This window comes from Platalea leucorodia (assembly GCF_965183815.1).
Source record: "Platalea leucorodia genome assembly, chromosome: 9".
Lineage (NCBI taxonomy): Eukaryota > Metazoa > Chordata > Aves > Pelecaniformes > Threskiornithidae > Platalea > Platalea leucorodia.
The window spans coordinates 35,025,088-35,044,643 of NC_138831.1; the positions used below are offsets into that span (position 1 = coordinate 35,025,088).

General features: G+C 35.8%; 1 protein-coding gene across 1 annotated transcript in view; it reads left to right on the forward strand.

Moving 5' to 3' along the window:
- The window catches only part of THSD4 (thrombospondin type 1 domain containing 4), a gene marked incomplete at its 5' end in the record, with an annotated part of 307,113 nt that overhangs the window by 113,994 nt on the left and 173,563 nt on the right, over positions 1–19,556 (forward strand). The window contains one exon of the mRNA XM_082321424.1: positions 2,135–2,271. Coding sequence (XP_082177550.1) covers positions 2,135–2,271 — 137 coding nt within the window. The remainder of the gene's footprint in view (positions 1–2,134; positions 2,272–19,556) is intronic.

The following is a 19,556-nucleotide window of genomic DNA, read 5'->3' on the forward strand; positions in this document are numbered from 1 at the left end:
TGCTGCATTAGCAATGCAGTAGGCTTACCTATCAAATCATAAGTAAAGGAAGAGAGAGGTCCAGGAGAAAATACCATGCTTCAAGAGTTAATTTCTTCATCTTTCTGAGTAGCACAAAACTTTTCTTGGGATCTAGAAGGCAAACTGAGAATTTCAAAAATAAATATTTTAAAGGATCAAAACCAAATGAGAGATATTAGGAGGAGGAAGAGTTCAGGAATGTGAGGCTTCAGGATACTTTGAACTAAAGGGAATCAACACAGAAGATAAGGACATTTCAGAAACCCTAAATGGCTAGTTTGACTTGATTTTAGGGAATGGGAAGATAAGAAAATGTATACTGCAGAGGTGCTGCTTGATAGCTAGTGTTGCAGTTTATAAAAATAGGACACTTTCAGACACAGAAAAGGACAAGTTGATTTCAATCGTAATGAATCACAGAAGCTGGATTATATTTATTTGAGAATTCTGAAAATAGTTATGTGTGAAGTGACAAAGCTGCTAAGAATGATGCTTAGTTTATCATTAAAACTAACTTATACTTGGAGATGGAACTGCAGGAAATACCTAACTTCTTTTTTTCCTTTTTTTTTTCTTTTTTTTTTTTTTTAAATAACTAAATGAAGTCCTTGGAATGATAAGCTAGTGAATCTATCTTAAAAGAGTGGCCAGTGGAAGAAATACCTAGTTGAGCATGGCAGGCATAGCTTCTGCAAAAAGGAACTAGATAAACAGATCTTTGACCTCACTTAAAATTAGTAGAGGTTTTTGAGGATTTTTTTAAAAGATTGCCAGACGCAATAGATGATGTATACGAGTAGCAATTGAATAGCTGAGTGAGGGGAAATCCAAGATCCAGGTTTCGGAATTGGTCTGTACTAATCCTGTGTTCACACAGGGGTTAAACTAAGTTGAGCTGAAAGTTTGTTGCTTTTACAGAAAACAGATGTTAAATATATATTTGAAATAATTGCATGTATTTATTTTGGGTATTTGTTATGTCTTAGCTGAAGATTCAAAAATACACTTAAGTCAAGTAGAAAATCCTGGGAATACCATGTTCTGGCAGCTAACTAGGTGTATAGCATCTCCTTTGATAGATCAAGTAGTGGGTTTCAGTTACATTAGAGGGTATGAGCTGAAGCTTGGTGAAGTCAGGGGAATTTTACTTCTTGATTATGGCAGCAAGGAAAGTATTGTCAAAAGAAAAGGAATTCTGTTTGTACCTCACCGCCACTGTGTAACAGTGCTACTCTTGGTTGGAAAGAAACTGAAGATATTGTTATTTCAGTTGCCAAATAGGGGTAATGAACTGTGTGCAACTTCAGCTTGACAGATGATTTGAAATAGAAAGACTACACAAATGTGTTAACAAACTCGATAGCATAAGATATGTGGAGTGTTAGGCTGTATCCGTTTAAGTAACAGATTTTCACAGGAGAAGATAACTGTTTCTTGTCTTCTGTGTTCCTCTTGCCCAGAGTTCAATGCACTGATTTCCTTCTGGTTCTTGTGTGTCAACAGAGATCACGAGGTTTTGAATAATGATGTGTTCTATATATTTTTAAAAATCAAAAAGTTGTTGTTAATTTTCTCTTGAACTAAGGAATAGTCACTAAAGTGCAACTTGTAAAAATGAAGAGAAAAAAAAGAACTTATTTTTAAAAAAATTGGCATCTGGCTTGTTTTATGTGTTTCTTAATGCTAAATGTTAGTATGCTTATTTGACGTGAACTGACCATTGACTATATGTGAGCCTAATTTGATGCACATCTTCCTGATTACAGTGTAATTTTGCTGACACTTAGGAGTTATGAAGTGTCATAACATGTTATTATGCTTTAGGAACACTAAATTTGGCAAAATTTTTAGGAAACTAAAAATACTCTTGGTCATTTAGGAAAATATCTGTCATTAAAAAATGAGATACTGTTTAAATTTCCATAAGGTATGTTGGAATGCTTACCTTGGAGCCGGTTTCTTTATCACCATTCATTTGATGTAGTCATTCACATTGCATTCAGTTTGCCTATTTGTTTCTTCCTCTCAGACCTTAGTGTAAGTTTCATGGGCTTCTACTTTTTAAAACTACTGCTGTGGTCTTTATAACGGGGACTTTTGTCTGTTTCTGCAGTGAAGGGAAGTCAGAAGTGTGAGCTGAATTGCCGTGCGATAGGTTACCGATTCTATGTGAGACAAGCTGAAAAGGTGATAGATGGGACGCCCTGTGACCAAAACGGAACTTCAATCTGTGTGGCAGGGCAGTGCAAGGTAAGGCTACTCTCTCTAGCAAGTCTGCCTGCAGACTGTGTATGCCATATTAAATTTCTGTGAGAGGTTGATATGACTGTACCTGTGAAATGGCGTCTTCAACTACTCTCTCTTTTTTTTTTTTTTTAAATAGGTGTGAAAAATGTTAACTGTTATCACAGGTTTTATTTTTTAAGTAATGTTTCTGTCTGCTGAGAACGAACTATGGAATGCAGAAGGGCTGGATTCAGAAGGTGTTCTGGCCACTATTAAGGTGACTTCCAGTGAGCTTTTTCCACACATTTAGCTTTCTACAAAAGAGATTCTATGAAAGAATCAGAACAAAAAGATTGGAAGCTTAAATAAGAGAGAAATATAATATCTTTCTTTGATTAAACTTTAGAGTGGAGGTATTTTTTCAATCTGCTACATAATGGTTTATTCAGTTATGTGTTTATTTTGATTGCTTTTTAGCTGGTGTTAGTGTAACTTTTCTGATTGGTCCATGTTTGCCATTTTTAAGAATCAAGTCTTACTGGCTGTCCATTTACTCAGCGGTGATGTTCTCTTAGAAAATACTTGAGTGAATGGTTATTTTTCAAGGGTTCAGAAGGACCTACTGTGTTGAATTTTTGCAGTCTACTGTGTAGATTCCCTTTGTAATGAACAAATACACTGCTTTCTGCAAGATGGTAGCAATTTTAAAGAAAATATTATGGTATTTAGAAAAAAAAAAGTTTGTAATCTTTCAAGTAAGGTTAGTGAAAGAAATAAATTCCTAGCAAGGGGCATTTAACACTTGGCTGATGTTTCCCATATATGTTGGCAAAAATAGCAGAAGTGGGTCAGATGTGACACATGAACTCAAATAGTGAAAGGTCAAGTTCAGTTTAAATAGTTGATTTGCCAGAGGAAATCAGTTATGAATACAACCTTTACCTCTGCATGTCCAGATTCCTCTTATTTTTGCACATCTGGACAATGCCATGTATGTTTCTGTTGTGTATTTCTTAGTGCAAGCAAAGCTATAGCTTTGAATTTCCTTTGTAGATGATAAATCTGTGTGAAGTTGATTATTCTTTAAAGCTTTCCTTGATCTCAAACCAATTCAGAAAGGGCCAGAAATTTGTTTTAATTACAGTTCTGATCTATGACTCAGAAAACTGAAAAACAGATTTAGTATACCAGCTGTTGTATTTTCCCAGTACTGTACAATTACAAAAGTGTATACTGATATATTTGTATTGGAGGTCTGGGATAGAAGGGAAAGGCGGTGTTCAGCAGCCTACTAGGAGAGTGTTCTGAATTCTGAAAATCACCCATTGCCTGTGCAGAATGCCACTTCCCAAAGCTGCATATAAACAAACAACAGGTTGTGAATCCTAACTGTGAATATATATCTTGGGATTCATAGAATCGTGGAATAATTCAATTTGTAAGGTACCTGGGAAGGTCATGTAGTTCAACACCCTACTGAGAATGGGGCCCGCTGTATCAGGTAGTGATCATGGCCTTTCCCAGGTTGAGTTTTGAACCTGTTCCAGTGTTTGAGCAACATCACAGTGGAATCTTTTTCCTCTTATTCAATTGACATTCCCTGTATTGCAGCTTGTGCCCTTGGTCTCTCAACCTAGCACTGCACATCTCTGAGAATCCGACTCCACCTGCTCTGTTACCCTCCCATTAGATGTAGACGGCAGTAAGACCTTCCCTTAGCCTTCTCTTAAGGCTAGGGATTCCTAGTTCGGTGGTGGGTTTTTTTTGTGTTTTTTTTTTTTTTTTTCCTTTTCTTTTCTTTTCTTCCCCCCCCCCCGGTGTAGAAAAGAGACCTAAAAATCAAAATCTCGATGTTGATTTAAACTGTTCCACAGTGATGCTTACTTAATGCTCAGTGATGTAGTCTATCATTCTTAAAGACTTAAATAGAACCAGTTCTGTACTGGTGCTCAGTGCCTTATAAGCAATAAATTACCATGAGAAAGCCAAGATGAAGCAGATAAAGCCAATTCTTACTCTGTGCACTTTGTAGTGGTTCTCATTACAGCAAAGTAGAATGAGAATGTGAGCTGGGAGAAGTTGAGGGAGTTGACAGTCCTCGTATGCAGTAGCATTAACTGCATTTGTGCAGAAGGCTGAACGTTGGAGGCTTTGGGAGACACATCTAGCTAAAATATTAAAAGGTTTGTGTTTGTATTCTGAAGAGGAATTTAATTCAGACATTTTCCAGCTTCTTGTGATTGGTTCTTTTGATCTGTAGCAATTCACTCCTTATTCATTACTTGCAACCTCAGTAAAATTGTAAGGTGGATGTCAGCTGAAAAGAGACTTGACCTGTTCGACCATGCAGTAATGTTGAGATTTTGTGTGTTTGTAAGCCACACTCTAGTTTTCTTTCTTTCAAAGTTTTGAGTTAGTATGTGAGGGAGTATTCAGAGATATATATGTCAGACTAAAGGAAAATACAGTATTACAGCTTCATGGTGCTTCAAAGCACTGTCATTATTGACTCAATTACTCTTTTTTCAGTGATTTCCATGGTTCAAGATTAGAAGCTTCACCTCTAAATAGTCAATCACATGTTTGCATTTGAGAGAAGTCGGTTATTTTATGTTAGATGAGATATGCTTAATTCTTCTTAAAAGTACTTTATGTTTCAGGATAGGTTCGTCTGTATTAAAATTACTTGTCTTGTTCCTTTTTTATCTGTTCCATATATAAAATCTCATGTTCCCTATGATTTAAGGATGAATAAATCTGAATACACAAAGGAATATTAAGTTGCATATATTGCCTGTCTCCTTGGACTCCGAGACTTTGTATCCCACTTGCATAGGCAGCAAAACTATTAAAAATAAAGGAAATAATTTTACTTAACAGTGATATTATATACTGTGGAGTGAACATGGATGTGGCTGAAGGATGTAATAATTAGAGAATCAAATAATTTGGTTTGTACTGTCAGATACTTAAAAGACTATTTTTCTGAAAACTTGTCAGCATTTACAGTTAACTGAAAATGTTTCTCAAGTAATGAAGCTTATTCAAATCCCTGTAGTAAGTAGCTCTTCCTTAACTGCACGTTTTGTTTTTTTTTTTTGAGTCAGATAATTTAAGTTAAGCATTTAACGAATTTATGGTCTCTATCACCCTCTGTTGGACATTTTGCTGCATTACAAGAACAATAACATTCTTGTGTTAAAAAAACATGATCTGTTTTGTTCCCAGGACCATTGTTTCTGGTTAGTGTTTTCAGTTTACCTTATTCTTAGAAACAAAAGATGGAAAATGTTGCTCTAATAAAAATTACTCAGAAACAAAATAAAGAATGCGATAGAGACAGGTTTACCTTCATGTGGGATAAAAATTAAACATGTATGAAGTAAGGTATTTCTCACTTCTCAGTTTTTAACCATTTAAAATGTTATGTAAGGCAACCACAAGTAACATTAATTGGAAGTTCTCAATATATAAAATGCAGTCACACCTGTTAACACTAAAAATACATTAAAGAGAAGTTTTGTCTTAATGTCAAAACCAGAATGTTGAATGTATTAATTCTCTCCTTTTTGAGTTGTTAACCAATGTTAGATAGAATAACCTTTTAAACCTAAAGTATTGTTTAATATTATCAGCAAGATAAGCTATAGCATAAGAGAAGATTTTTAAAACAGTAGTGTGTGCAAAAGTCCTTCTTAAAGCCTGGTTGTTGTGGCCATTACAATATAATGCAGGCAGATTAGAACAACAGTATATTTCTGAGTACCTCTGAACAGCATCCCAATAACCATTTCCTTACTTCCAGAGAGTGTCTTTTTTCACTGTTGGCTGTTCTTTTGTTCAACTGGCCCCCAGAGCTGGAAGTAAAAACTTTATAACTTGATCAGCACAAGAGGTGATACGTAAAAGCTCATTTTTCAGACATAGTCCTTTAACAAAACTTAGTATGTTCTTATGGTGAAATATGCTAATTTGTTGGTTTTTTCACTTTCTTATTTGTCTGTGACATTGCAATAACTGGCACATATAATAATGCAAGTACTACAGAAAAAGCTCACTCATCATTGAAATGATTCTGTACTTCCTGGTGTAGATTAGACTCTGAATTCTAATGAAATGAAACCTTTTTAAAGCAATTAAATAATTTTAAAATAAAAACTAGGCAAAATAGGAAGAACCGGGTGATATTCTACCTATGCAGAAGAAAGAAATATAACAATGATCTTGATAATCAGTTTTATTATTTCTGTGTAAAATTGTTTTTCTGCACATTTGAACAATGTTCTTTCTGGTGAATTTTGGAAAGTGAACGAACTTTTTCATTGACAGCCTTATTGAGTTCCACACTTTTTTTTATTTAGCTTTTATTTAGTGCCACAGCTGGTTATTGCTAATACGTATGCTTTGAATGTGTTTCAGTATTATTGAGTATGTGTCATTTGTTTCAGTACATTTGCTACCCATCTCCTAACTCTAAATTTTCACAATGCAGTTAAGTTAAAGAATGCCTACGAATGGGGCTTCTTCAACTTGCTATTTAGCCTGAGGTGTGTATTTTCTTGTTTTGAGATATTTTTTCTGCTTGTTTTAAATCAGTGTATCCTTTTATTTCTTCCCGGAGCCAGTGGGAGGATCCTACTCAGTAACTTTAAAGTTTAGAAGAAAAATGCAAGTAGAATATTGAGGAGGTTTTAATAAATAAAGCAAAGTATGAGGAAAGAATGCTCTTCATAATTTTGCCCGTGACAATCGTTTACTAAATGCACCTATAGGGAAGTATGTTGCATGCGTTTTTTGCATGCATCTAGGACACTTCTGCTAGAAGTCTTTCCCAGTACTTGGGCAGGTATGAGCACTGACTTGTAGTTTTGGAGGCAGAAAAAAGGTTATTTGTGAGCTGTGAAGCAAATTGGTTTTGCAGAGATGTTAGTTACCACTCAGTGGCGCACTTTACAAAAATATCATTTAGTATTTCACATAAAACTTCATTTGGGTGGGAACTGTAGCTATCTTTTAAAGGTACCCGAAACAACTATTTTCTCTCTCCTGACTTTTATATTACATTTTCTCTTGCATTGTAGTTTATTTTCATCTTCCATTTAACTTCCGAAGTTAACTGAAAATATCTGAGCAGTTTTAAAATCCACACAGTGACTAATTTCAGTAGCAAAATGACTGGCAGTAGAGACTTTATTTGCCTTAAAAAAAAAAAAAAAATTGCATCAGATGTTGAAATCCTTGCAAACTTTATAGGGAGGTAACTTAAGTCAGCTATAGGAAGCATTGCCAAGCAAGCTAACTCTCCATCAGAAAAACATCGTTAGGCAAGGAGCTCCTATTTGGAACTCTGCTGATGCGCACTAGTGTCCAGGTAGCAGAACTATAGGTGCCATTATTGTTTTAAGTTAGGGAAGTCTTAATGACTGTAGGATCAGAGTAACAGATCAGAATGATGAGAGCTGTGTACTTTCCGTAAGTTAGGGTTGTTCTCATAACTCATATATGTTGAAATATAGAGTAGTCCTATGGTTGTTCTTGTAAGGGTAAAGAATCTGTAGGAATCTCAGCTTACTTGTGTAATGTTGATTGCTTACACTGAAAAAAAGGGTCTGGGGTGGATTTGGATTTTTTTTGTGTGTGCACTTTCTTAAAGTTGGAGCCAAACTTAAGTCCTTTCTGTATCCTCTTCTATTAAGTTTGTAGGTTCTTCTGAGCAAGTACTCTATACAGTGCTAACTTCTGTGAAGCTTTTCTCCTTGTTCCTTAGGCATTAGAGTGTTCATTTTTATCAATAATAACACAAGGAAGAACCTAATACCTGGATTAATATAGCAGAAGCAAGGGCACATGGATATCTGTATTTGTCCTTCAGCTGAATTACAGAAAATATTTGTGGTTGCTTGTTCATCTTGCTTGGTTGCTCAGAAGAGGGGGGTGTATTCTTCACTGCACAGGAACTTTGTACAGCTCTATGTCTTGAGATACAAAGACTTTGAAAAAAGCCTGAGAAACTGTACCAAATGAAACATTGGTCTGTGCCTCAGTGGCGTGCTCTGGCCATCAGTACTGTGGTATTAGCCTAAGTAGCAGAAAGGCAAGTGAAGATTGGTGTCAAGCATTGTTTGCATTTGAGAAGGACCAATGTAATGAACTGTTTCTGGTTATTTGACCTTATCCTAAAAGTGGGCCTTGAAATAGTGAATCACTTACCTTGTTTTTACCGTGGGAGCCGCCATGTTAAGAAGTTACATGCTGCAGAGAACTGTCACCAAGGCTTTGCCCAGGATATGATGGCACACAAGATTTGCTCTGTGGAAGTGGAGAACTAGGTTACGGAGCCTAGTGGCATTCAGATGCTGAAATGCATTTCAGAATCAAATGGAAATTAAATCTATAGTTTTTTAATATTCAAGGCTTGCTTTTTTCTTATTTTTTGTTTGGTTTCTATCAATAGTAGCTGAGGACACTGTGCTCTGAGCTCACGACCTTTTCCAGAAATAGGTAGGATGCATTCAAAGAGGCAAAAATCATCATTTTGCCAGATCTTTATTTAGTTTTACTCATACTGTGTATGGAGCCTCTGTTGGAGGCTTTTTCTTTCAAGGAAAAACGGTTGATCTGTAAAATATACCATAAAAGTGAAAAACTATAGTTACAATAGAATGTGCTCTCTTTCTCTCTGCCTTTTCATACACACCGTTATAATTTCTTGACTGTTGGAAATGGGACTCTTCATTGTTTCTCTTCATAAAGACTTGCTAATGCCAAGCATTGCATTGGGAAACACCTGCCTGGCATTAATGAGATGTTAATGGCAGAAACAGATTCCTGGGAGCTAAGAAATAACTCCTTTTGCCACTTCTTCCCTTTGCTTGCATGGTTTTCTGTTAAATGTTTTACAGAGAGTAAGTGAGCCGCTGTAAGGTTTCTTGACCTCCCTGTCTAAAAAGTCTTTCTGCCTTCCTTCATTTATAAAGAAACACTAAAATATTTTTTGGTATATGATCTTTGACCATGACCTAATTTAAGTTACTTCTGATAGCTGATACACAGGAGGTGCAATCACTGCATGTAAAAGATACCGAAAGGATAACTTTACTACCTTTGAACTGAGCTAAAACAGGCGTAAAATCTGATGACAGGAAATTGTGAATAGCAAACCATTCAAGTCAGTTAAGTTGAAACAAAATGAGTAAGACCTAGATCTGTGTATTTGTTCTTCTCCCCTTGTCTATCAACCTCTTGTCCTGCGAAGAATCTCATAATCCAAAGGATGGAGTTCCTCACTCTTCCATGAAGCTGCTATCTGAATCTATAATTCTGCACTCTTTAGTCTCATTATAAATAACTCAGTAATACAGATGTGATCAGGGTCAGATGTTACTTACAATGGCATTTGACATATTTATCCAGCCCATATAATACAGCATTTATGCTAGTGGTTTTGGTTTTTTTTCTCCCCAATTTTAAGGCAGTTATGGGGGGACAAACTGTTCTTGATTAAATTAATGCAGTATAGGTATGGAATAAAACCCACTGAAATAACCTTAAGCAGACATCAAAATTTTAAATAAATGTAATTTAATGAGAGTGAATTTATATAAGATCTGTATGTCATAATTGTGTACATAACCTTTTTTTTTTTGTTCCAACACTTGGAACCTCAAAGCGAGATTTCACTGTTTTGTTGAACTACACCCTGACAAGAAACTTGTGAAAAGACACAACATAGTTCAATAATATTAAAATTTGGCTTGCAGATTAAGTATTGGAGAAAAGGTTATCATTGTATGTTAAAATGTTTTCACCAGAGTGGCTGGGAAAAAGTAAAATACAATACTAATGCTAGAAAAAGCCTGATTAAACAAACTTTTTTCTTACGTGATAAAAAATTCCAGTGTCAAATACCTGAGGTAAAATCTCGATCTTGAAAAATGTCCTGACCAAAATTAAAAAATGAAATGCTTTGTAAAATTGTATTTATCATTTCAAGTTCCATAGCATATCAATAGAATGTGTAATTAAGGTTAACTGATGCTTATAATTGTATGAATTATATTCCTTCTTTTAGATCAAATTATCTAGATCATTTTCTTAAATGGCAAAGAGGAAGCATCTTCCTTGTGTAACTCTGAAGATTTAAAAAATAAAACACTAGAACTTCCAATTATATTATATCTTACTGCTGTAGTGTTATGCAATTATATAAAAATAAAATGAAGTTAAAACTGTGAAATTTGAGGGGGGGAACCAAAACCCAAACAAACCTGAAATGGTTTTACAGAATGTCTTCATTCTAAAATGTTTTTTAACTGCTTTTAAATATTCTGCATAGCATATTGCTTGGAAAATGTTTGGTGTACTTCAGTTTGGAGCAAAAATAGATGCTGAAATGCACCATAGAATGGCTAATCTAAATTCTGATTATCTCCGTGCTCCACTCTGTGTCTCTGTTTGTTTTCCTGTCAAATGTAGTCAATAATGTATAACCTGCCTATCTGAAGCAGCTTGAGACGTAGGAAAGCGAAGGAGTTGTGTGTAGCTTTAATTTGTTCTTATTTCTGCAATTCTTTTTAACAATTACTTTGCAGATTCAGATGTCTTTCTAAAAAGGTAGAATGTAATCCTTAGTCTGCAGTATGCATCTGTCTTCATAGGCTGGATAACAGTGTTAGAAAATACATACCAGCTTTGAGTTTAATTGTATCACTACAAAAATAGTTCTGAAAGTAAATGCTACTCTCTCTAATGATTAAGTGACACAATTAGGGAATCTTACTACATTTGAGGTACTCTTCTCTCTGAACTAGTTTCAAAATAATACATTAAAAATTCCAAAATAGAACTAAGAAAATTCAAAGTTTTAAAGAATGCTGGGGTTACTAATGGAATAGAAAATAAAAAATACTGTATGTTGTTGGGCCTTGTTTCTTTCCCTAATTAAACAGATTGATATATATCAGGCTGCAAGTGAAGCCAGGTTTGTTTATTAATCTGTCAGTATTCCCTAGGTTGGAATAGTCAAATGATCACTCTTGGGTGCTACTGACTTTCTCTGGGTCTAGCAGTGAGTATATACTCACTTCTTCAGTCTTTGACACCAAGACAGCTGATGATTCTAATGATGATTCTAATGATGACTCCAAGACAGCAGCTGAAGAGTAAACAAACCTTTGTAATTCCCTGCCAGTCATTTTTTTTCTGTTCCTGTCTTTTAGACCTTTTTTTCAGCATTTTAGTGTAGCATCTTTTTTCAATGACAGTCCTTTTAGTTTTGAATTTCTTGTTTAAAGTTTCTCTTTTTTGCTTGAAGCTGTTGATAGTAATTTTAAGTGTCTTTCTGAGGCCTACAACTGGCAGCGTTTGCTGGGTAGGAAGTGAGAGAGATGAACTTGATTGTTTTGAGTTCACAGTACAAACAGCAGTGCATGCAATTTAGTAATTCTCCCAGTAGAGTCATGTTCTGCACCTAACACGCTTTTAAAGAAACAAGATAAAGTCCTGTAATATAGTAATATACTACTATCAAACGATGCTGAGAGTGTTTATTAAGAAACATTCAGTAACACACCAGTCTCATAAACAAACTGAGCTCTTGATCACCGATTCTGCTTCTGAATTACTAGTTTTCTTCCATGATGTGGAAATTAAGTGTAGACAAGAAAAAGGGAGTATAAATAAAAATACAAAATAAATGTGATCTCAAAACTTTTCCTTTTTCTCAGTCCTTTTTTCAGAGTATTCATGAATGTATACTAACAAAACAAGCTGTGATAGCCTGTAGTAAGATAGCTTGCAGCATGGTCCTGCATTCACAAAAGGGGCAAACGGATGAAGAACTGTGTACTCTGTACCATGGTTGAGGTGGTAGTGTTTCACGTGATGTCTCTTATGCAGGAATTACTAATTTATAGTTATTGCCTTTTAAGTAACCGAGAGAACCAAATCTGTTTTGTGTTACATTACAGCAGTTCAAAGAAAAAAAATAGAAGAAATTTCAACCACTTGAAATTCGTTCGAGGGAGATGGGAAAGCGATTGTAAAAGAGAATCATGTAGCTAGTACAAGACCCTCTTCTGAGGTTAAACAGCAAAAGGAAACAAAGTAATTTAGATTTTATTGCAAAGAAACAAAGAGGGCTGCAGCAGAAATAATGTTCTGAAACTCAGATGTAAGGGGTCTGTTTAACACCTGGACAAGCAAGCAATGGGGAGAAAATTTTTAAGAAAGTGACTGACTGTATAAATATTCATTCTTGTTCTCCTATTTAGAACATGGATGAAAACTTCACAATTATTCCTAAATTATAAATGATACTATCAGAACAAACTGATCTGTGGTTTAAGTTATGGAATTTTTCTCTGTTAATTGGCTGGATTATGTTTCTTGTGCTAGAGATCACAGCTTGGAAATGTTCAAGCCATTTGACTTTCAGCATCTCATTGTGGTGATTAGGTTAGGATTCCCAAAAAGGGCTTATATATTCCTCTCTGCAGAATGTATAAAGAGATCCTGGCACCTTGATTAGATGCCTAAAACTAGACATTGTCAGTAGTCCCCCTGTAGACTGAGTGGTATTTTGGTTTATTCTCTATATGTTGTATCTATGTCAGTAGAGGCTGTGATGCACTGGTCAGTTCAGGACTGGGCTGCATCAGTTTTGTGCCATTGTCCCAGAGAAATGCTGGATGGGGGAACTTTATCATTGCAGGGTGTGTGTCATGCACAAAAATAAAAATGAAGAACCTGTGTTCTTGAAATCATTGTTGTCTGGTAGTGTTTATACTAGAAGACTGTCACTGTAAACAACCACAAATGATTTTGTCATGATAAACATAGGAAAAGCCGGGGTGGGTTGGGGTGTGGGGGGGAACACTTAGTTGTACAGTATAAGAGCAGGCTTGATATGGTATGGCATATTTTGTGAGAACTCTCATTTGATTGTGTACTTTCTCTCTGCTTGCTTGTTGAGTGTCCGTTTGTAGAGTTTTACCTGCAGTGGGGTTGGAATGTACAATAAGACTACTATACGTTATTACAAATTTTTTAAAAAGGCAATGTATATATGCTAGAGAGAGCTTATTAGCAGATTGAAATGTTCACATGGCAGATGGGATCATGAAGTAGGAGGGAGGCTATTTATGAACGGTTGTAGGGAAAGATAAAGGCTTGCATGTGTGAGGATTTATGAGGTGAGTGCTAAAAAATCATTAAAACAATAAATGGAATTAGTATTTCATTTTCATTTTGATTTTTTTTTTTGTTGCTTTCTCTCTCAGTTTGAATCCACGCTGTCTCCTGTGATGTCCATGGTCTAGGGATCAGGTTTTCTTTGTTTGCAGTTGGATAGCCCTGTGCTAGTTTGTGGCTGCACCTCCTTTGTGCTAGCGTAGTGTTAGCAATTAGTGATATTTCAGAGCTCATCTTCAAGTCAGAGTTCTTAGAAGTACAGTATGAAAGTATATTTTTGGCTAAAGGTTTGCTCATCTTTTCTTTTATAGCACTACTATACCAACTGGTTACAGGTTAATATTGGTAGCATTTTAATTACTGTTACTAGTGATAAATTACTGATAAGATGGAAATGTTATTACAAATTCAGTCATTTCAGAAACTTTAGAATTTAAGCACTGTAGGATTTTTTTTTTTTTTTGTTAACTACAAAACTACTAAGAAATTATAATAAACTATCAGGAGCCAACAACCCAGAGGTCTTAATGAAAGTAGAAGAATTTTTAGAAAGTGATGACAGTGCAGCTTAGTCTGACCTAAGCTGTTTTTTACTAAGGAGGCAAATAGTAAGTAAATGCTTAATTTTGTTTTGATTATTTTTGGGAGCAAATTGAAAATACTAATAAGAACTGGAACAGAATATTCCAAAATACCTATTATTTAATCAGGAAACTGGAACAGCAATCTTGGAAATCTAGTCTGCAGGAAATTAAGTATTTAGGCTTTGTTTTCATTTAGCTACATTATAATATTACTTTAGAGCCTGGAAACGGTCCAGTATGTTTTTAGGCACTTCTTTTAAAACAAAAATTACAATTTTGATACACTGGGTTGGGCAAATTTGTCACATGAATAAATAAATCCTTGAGAGGAAGATCCGTATAGAGAGAGAGTAGTGCTGTGTGTGCATATATTTTTCTTTTTATGCAGGCCCTTGGACACACATGTATGGATGCACCCAGAACAAATAGTTAAGGAGCTGTTCTGTCTTAAAATATGCTTGAACTGTTGCCTTACTGTTTTAAATGAAGGACATGAAAAAAGGTACTACCATGTTAGGAACACAGACATTAAATTTGTGGTAGTGTACGTGTAAAAGAAGAGACACTTGGAAAGCAGGAAAGTTCAAGCCTTGCCAGTATCTAATGGAGAGATGAAGTCACTGGACTATGTAGAGTGGCTGGTTGTTTGCTCCTAAGAGCTAGTATAGATTCAGATCCCTGTTCCAGTCAAACGAGCAGGGCTGTTCTGCAGGAGATTTCCTGTGTGACCTTGGATATTTCATTTAACCTCTTTGGTTATCGTTAATACAGCACTGTGTAAGGATACCTGAATGTGCAAACTGGACCCAAAAGCTCTTCTTCAGACTCTGTAGCCCTGTTAAGAACCAATTTTTTTAATGGAGAGGGAGCCCAATAGTATTGTGACTTTCTTCCTTTGGGTGGCTTGCTGGGAACTGGTTCTTGTATCCACCACGTGATGCATCTTTGTCCCAAATGTGCTCTTAATGCCTAGATTCCCCATCTCAAAAATGGGAATAGTGTGGCCAATCTTTGTTTTACAGGAGAAATGCAATTTGTGAGACCTAATGGTAGTGAAATGTACATAGGGACTGGATTAATAGCAAAGTGTTGCACTTCATTGTAAAAAAAACAATTTTTTTGTGGACTTTCTATATCTTTTGACCACATTAATCTGCAGGAAGTTGTGTTTTGCCCTTGAGCAAAACAAAGGTGTGGGAGAATATTCTCAGGGAGAGGAAGAATGTGAGTCTTAATCCTTTGCTGAGACCAGAGTTTCATTTTTGATGCAGCAGCTTATGTTTACAAGATGTATACAAGATACAGTTTAGTTTCACAGGAGCCTATGCAGAGTTCCCTTCAGTTTAAATTTCACACTGGTTAAGTTTTTCCCATAAGGCTTTTGAGCTTTTCTCAAAAGCTCAAAATAAAAGTGTTCTGGATGTCATCTGGTACCACCTCAGTCTGTGAAATTTAATAAGATTAGATCAGAGATTGTAAAATGGCGTACAGCTAGATCAAAATGAGCTTGTTCAAACTTGGTTGAAATTGAAATTTTAACAGAACCTGAAATCAGCCAGACTTTCTTGTGGCTTTGCAGCGAAACTGGAATCTTGATATTGACAGTTATCTTTTTTTTTTCCCCTACAAGTGCCATAGTATTTGACTTTTCTTGAAGTCCTGCAGACTCCAGCAACAGGTTTTTCACATTGGGAGAAACGGTGGCAAAACTTGAACAAAACAGAACAAATGTGATGTTATTACATAAGATTGGCTTTTAATCCTTTTTATGGCCACAGCGCCTCTGCAGTCACAGGAATATACTGTGTTGTTGCTGATGATATAATCCAATTTTCCTGGAATTCTGACAATACTGTATCTTTGAGCAAGAGTATTTATATGTTGCTCAATGAAGAAGTCGTCAAAATGCCTGTGAATAACTTCCTGTTCCCTCTTTGTAACAAACGGTGACACCTGATCTGTTCAAAGTCTCTTGTAAAAACCTACTTGAGCACATGCATTAAACTTGATAGATTTTCTTTTTAAATTATGGTGCATTTAAATGTATCAATAATGTCTGCCATGTGACATTGTTAGCTTTGTAGTTTGAGGCAGCTTAACCTGGCATCTAAGTGCATTTCATGAAATGAAAACTTGGCCAAGGTTAAAGCTGTTGTGCCCGCAGTCAAGCAATCCTAATAGTTCACTGGCAGTGTTTTAGTATAGTTTGGCTTGTGTGTAGTTTTAACAAACCCTGTGTAGTGGAAATTAGAAACATAAGTATCTCATAGCAGGGAAAGATGACTTTGAAACAAAAATCTGTTTTCTTCTATAAAATGCAAAATGTTTTTACAGACATTGCCTTTCCCTCTCCATACTAGAGCTGTGCCTATAATTTTAATAACGGTCTTTTGCCAGGATTTGACCTTACAGAAATTAGAAACAGCATAGACTTGTTAGTTACTGATATTGGGCTGTTGCTGATGCTATTTATATGTAGTCTGGCTTATTCTTCTCAAGTTCATGAACACACAAGGAACTGTGATGACAGAAGCAGGAATGTGCATATCAATTTGGTCCCTGTGTAAATATGAAAAATATCTGCAGAATACTAGTGAGCAACTTCAAAAACTAGTTATGAGTAAAATCAGTCCCCTAGTCCAAAACTCTTCTGTGACAGAGGCACTTTCTTTCCCTTCCTGTCCATGTTTATTCCCTGTATCCCAAGCTGTTTTCTGCAGAGAGGTGTGAGCCTTTACACACAAGGCTAATGAATTCATGTAGATGTTTCAAGTGTGGATTGGTGATATCTTATAAAATGCAAGGTGGAAGAATTGCTTAGTATAACATTTTTGAAGGGGACTAAGTTCCTGCTATAGTGTTAAATACATGTTCTTACAAAGCAGATGCTTCTTCCTCAGCACCGTTCTTGACATATGATTACAATAAAATGTGTATTCTTGCTTTCCTAGAAGGGTTGTGTTACATCATAGCTGTGTTGCTGATTTGTTCTCTTTAGCACACAGAGTTTTAACCAGTTTAGTAGGGTGGAAAGTATGAGAAAAGGAAGAATTGGGGTTCTCTAGTTGTAACTTACTTGATGCTTCTGTTGGTGATAATCAGAGCAGAACCAAATAAAGACTGTTCTGCTATAGATTTGCAGTGACACTGGTAAGAAGGAGCATGCTGTAGAGGAGATAATGAAGGGCTTTGAAGTCTTACACAGCTTGGGTAGTATGGGAAGGAAATGTGTATGTTTCACATAGGTGTGCGGTATGTGCAGTACAACAAATAGCTTGAAGAAAACGTGGCTTTAAATCAACTGGTATTTGCTAAGGTTTGGAAGTACTTTAGGGGTTGGTTGCAAGACCACATTATTGCAGATTAGCTAAAAACCAGTAACCACCTGTGACTATGATGCTTGTTCATGTCAAGTAAGAAATAATGCAGCCTGGAATTGCTGCAACTAGAGACTTAAGATAATCGCATTACCTTTCATTTGCTGTGGGCAAAGGGTTATACAATTATTGTAGCTCTGTTCATCTGTATTAATGTTAAATTTCAGTAACTAGCTGTAGCTTGAGTATTGATTTTATTCATATTAGAAAATGAATTTTCCTAAAATAAATTAACCTTTTGAAGAAATGTCATCTTTCAGAATAGCTCTTTTAATTTTTCTAGCAGCTTTCATGATCCAAACCAACACTCGCAAGGGGCACTGACGCAAAAAACAGTATGTCTGAATTTACCTTAGCCATTGCAGAACATCTTTTTTGGGGTTTGTGTTGATAGGCCAAACCTCATTTTACTGTAGCTGTGTATGTGGCTAAAGCTGAAGAACTTGGCTAATCTTTTCCACTGTTTTTTAAATAAAAGTTCACATATTTATGCAGTTAGGAAATATTCTCGTTTCATGATTTAAGATTCTCATAAACAGTTCATGTAGAGAAAAGTGTGTCTTAAGGTGACTTCAGTAGTAAAACTGGAGAAGGGCTGAATGTGAAATATTGAGAGATTTGATGGATTACGCATTCGCTAAAGCTTATTTAAATAAAATATTAACACAGGTAAATTGGGCACTAAATTTTGGGCCAGATGACTGCTTAATTTTAAAATATTCATTTCAATGTTTGCTGAGAGGGAGGAAACAACTTTTAAAATCGATTCAGGTGGCCTTGTGCAACCCTTGAGTTTTATAAAGAGGCATGGTCTTTCCATCAGATTATTGTTGAATTGAATGGAAGAAATATGTATGCATTGAAACTATATTAGTGTCTGAATACTCAGCATTTAAACCCTTAAATAGGTACAGTGGCCTGCATGGAAGCAGCCTAAAATGTCTGTATTCTTTAAGACTGGAAAATAGTTGTCATAATTGTATGTGTCTCCTACCACAGCAAGCCTTCATTTTGAAGAGATTGTTGCAGTTTATGCTCACATTTCAAGAAATGGGGCATGACTGAAAAGTCTTTGACCTGTGGAAATCCTACCTGCACAAGGATATTGTTTTACAGCCCATAGAATTTTATTAAAACAAATAAATTTTATTACTGCGACATTTATTTGTTTACAGTTGGCTGTATGTGGCAGATGCAGTTTATCTTATGTGCCTGAAGTTTGTTAAGCCCCTTTGCCAACACAGAGTCACAGTGTGACGGACATGACTTCTGAACTCTGGAATGTTTGCAGTGGACTCTTAGACTGCTCTAAGGTCATTCACCTCTGTTATGGATACTAATTAATTTGTACAGCTACTAAGGCTAGGCTGGAGCTTGCAATTGCTTTTGTAGGTTTGTTTTCCCCCCTCTGATGTACTTACAAGGCTTAAATTTCTGTTCTCTAGGAAAGCAAGACATTAAAAAAAAAGTTATTGTTTTGGAAGTAATAGTTGTACATTGTGATTTTCTTACACCTTCCATACAGTTCTGAGATCACTGCTGTTTTCAGCAACAAAATCAAATGGGATGAACTAGATTCCGATATCATTGTTTCTGTATTTCCTTATGTATTAGTTGCTCACTCTTTATTCCAGTCTTCATTTGATTTCTGCCCCCCTGAAGTAGTAAATCTATATATCAAAAAAAGGTAAAGCTAAGAATTTTCAGAATAAAATTTCTATATATGTGTCATTGCTTGTTGCATGTGATTTTCCAGAAGTATTATCTTGCCTATGCAGTGTTTCTTCCATCAGTACCAAAACATGAAGATGATCTGACACATTCATTGGAGCTCTAGAGTCCTCTTGCCTTTTAAAAGTAGCTTTGTGGAAAGTATACTTCATGGATGCTTTACTGTCCTTGTCGTTTGTCCAGATGAAGATAGTTCACAAGACCAGATACTGGACAGAACCAATTAAAACAGCCAAAAGTAGATCATGAACAGCAGTGCTAGCTAACTGGATCTTCCTGGACTATAAGATGCTTGACTTCTGCTGTACAGTGCTTTTTAAAACGTGGACTTCCAGTTGTTGTTGCTTAACCTTTCAGTTGTACCAGATACTTAAAGCAGTGTATATTTCTGTATTATTCAGGAGCCAGTACAAGCAAACCATGATGT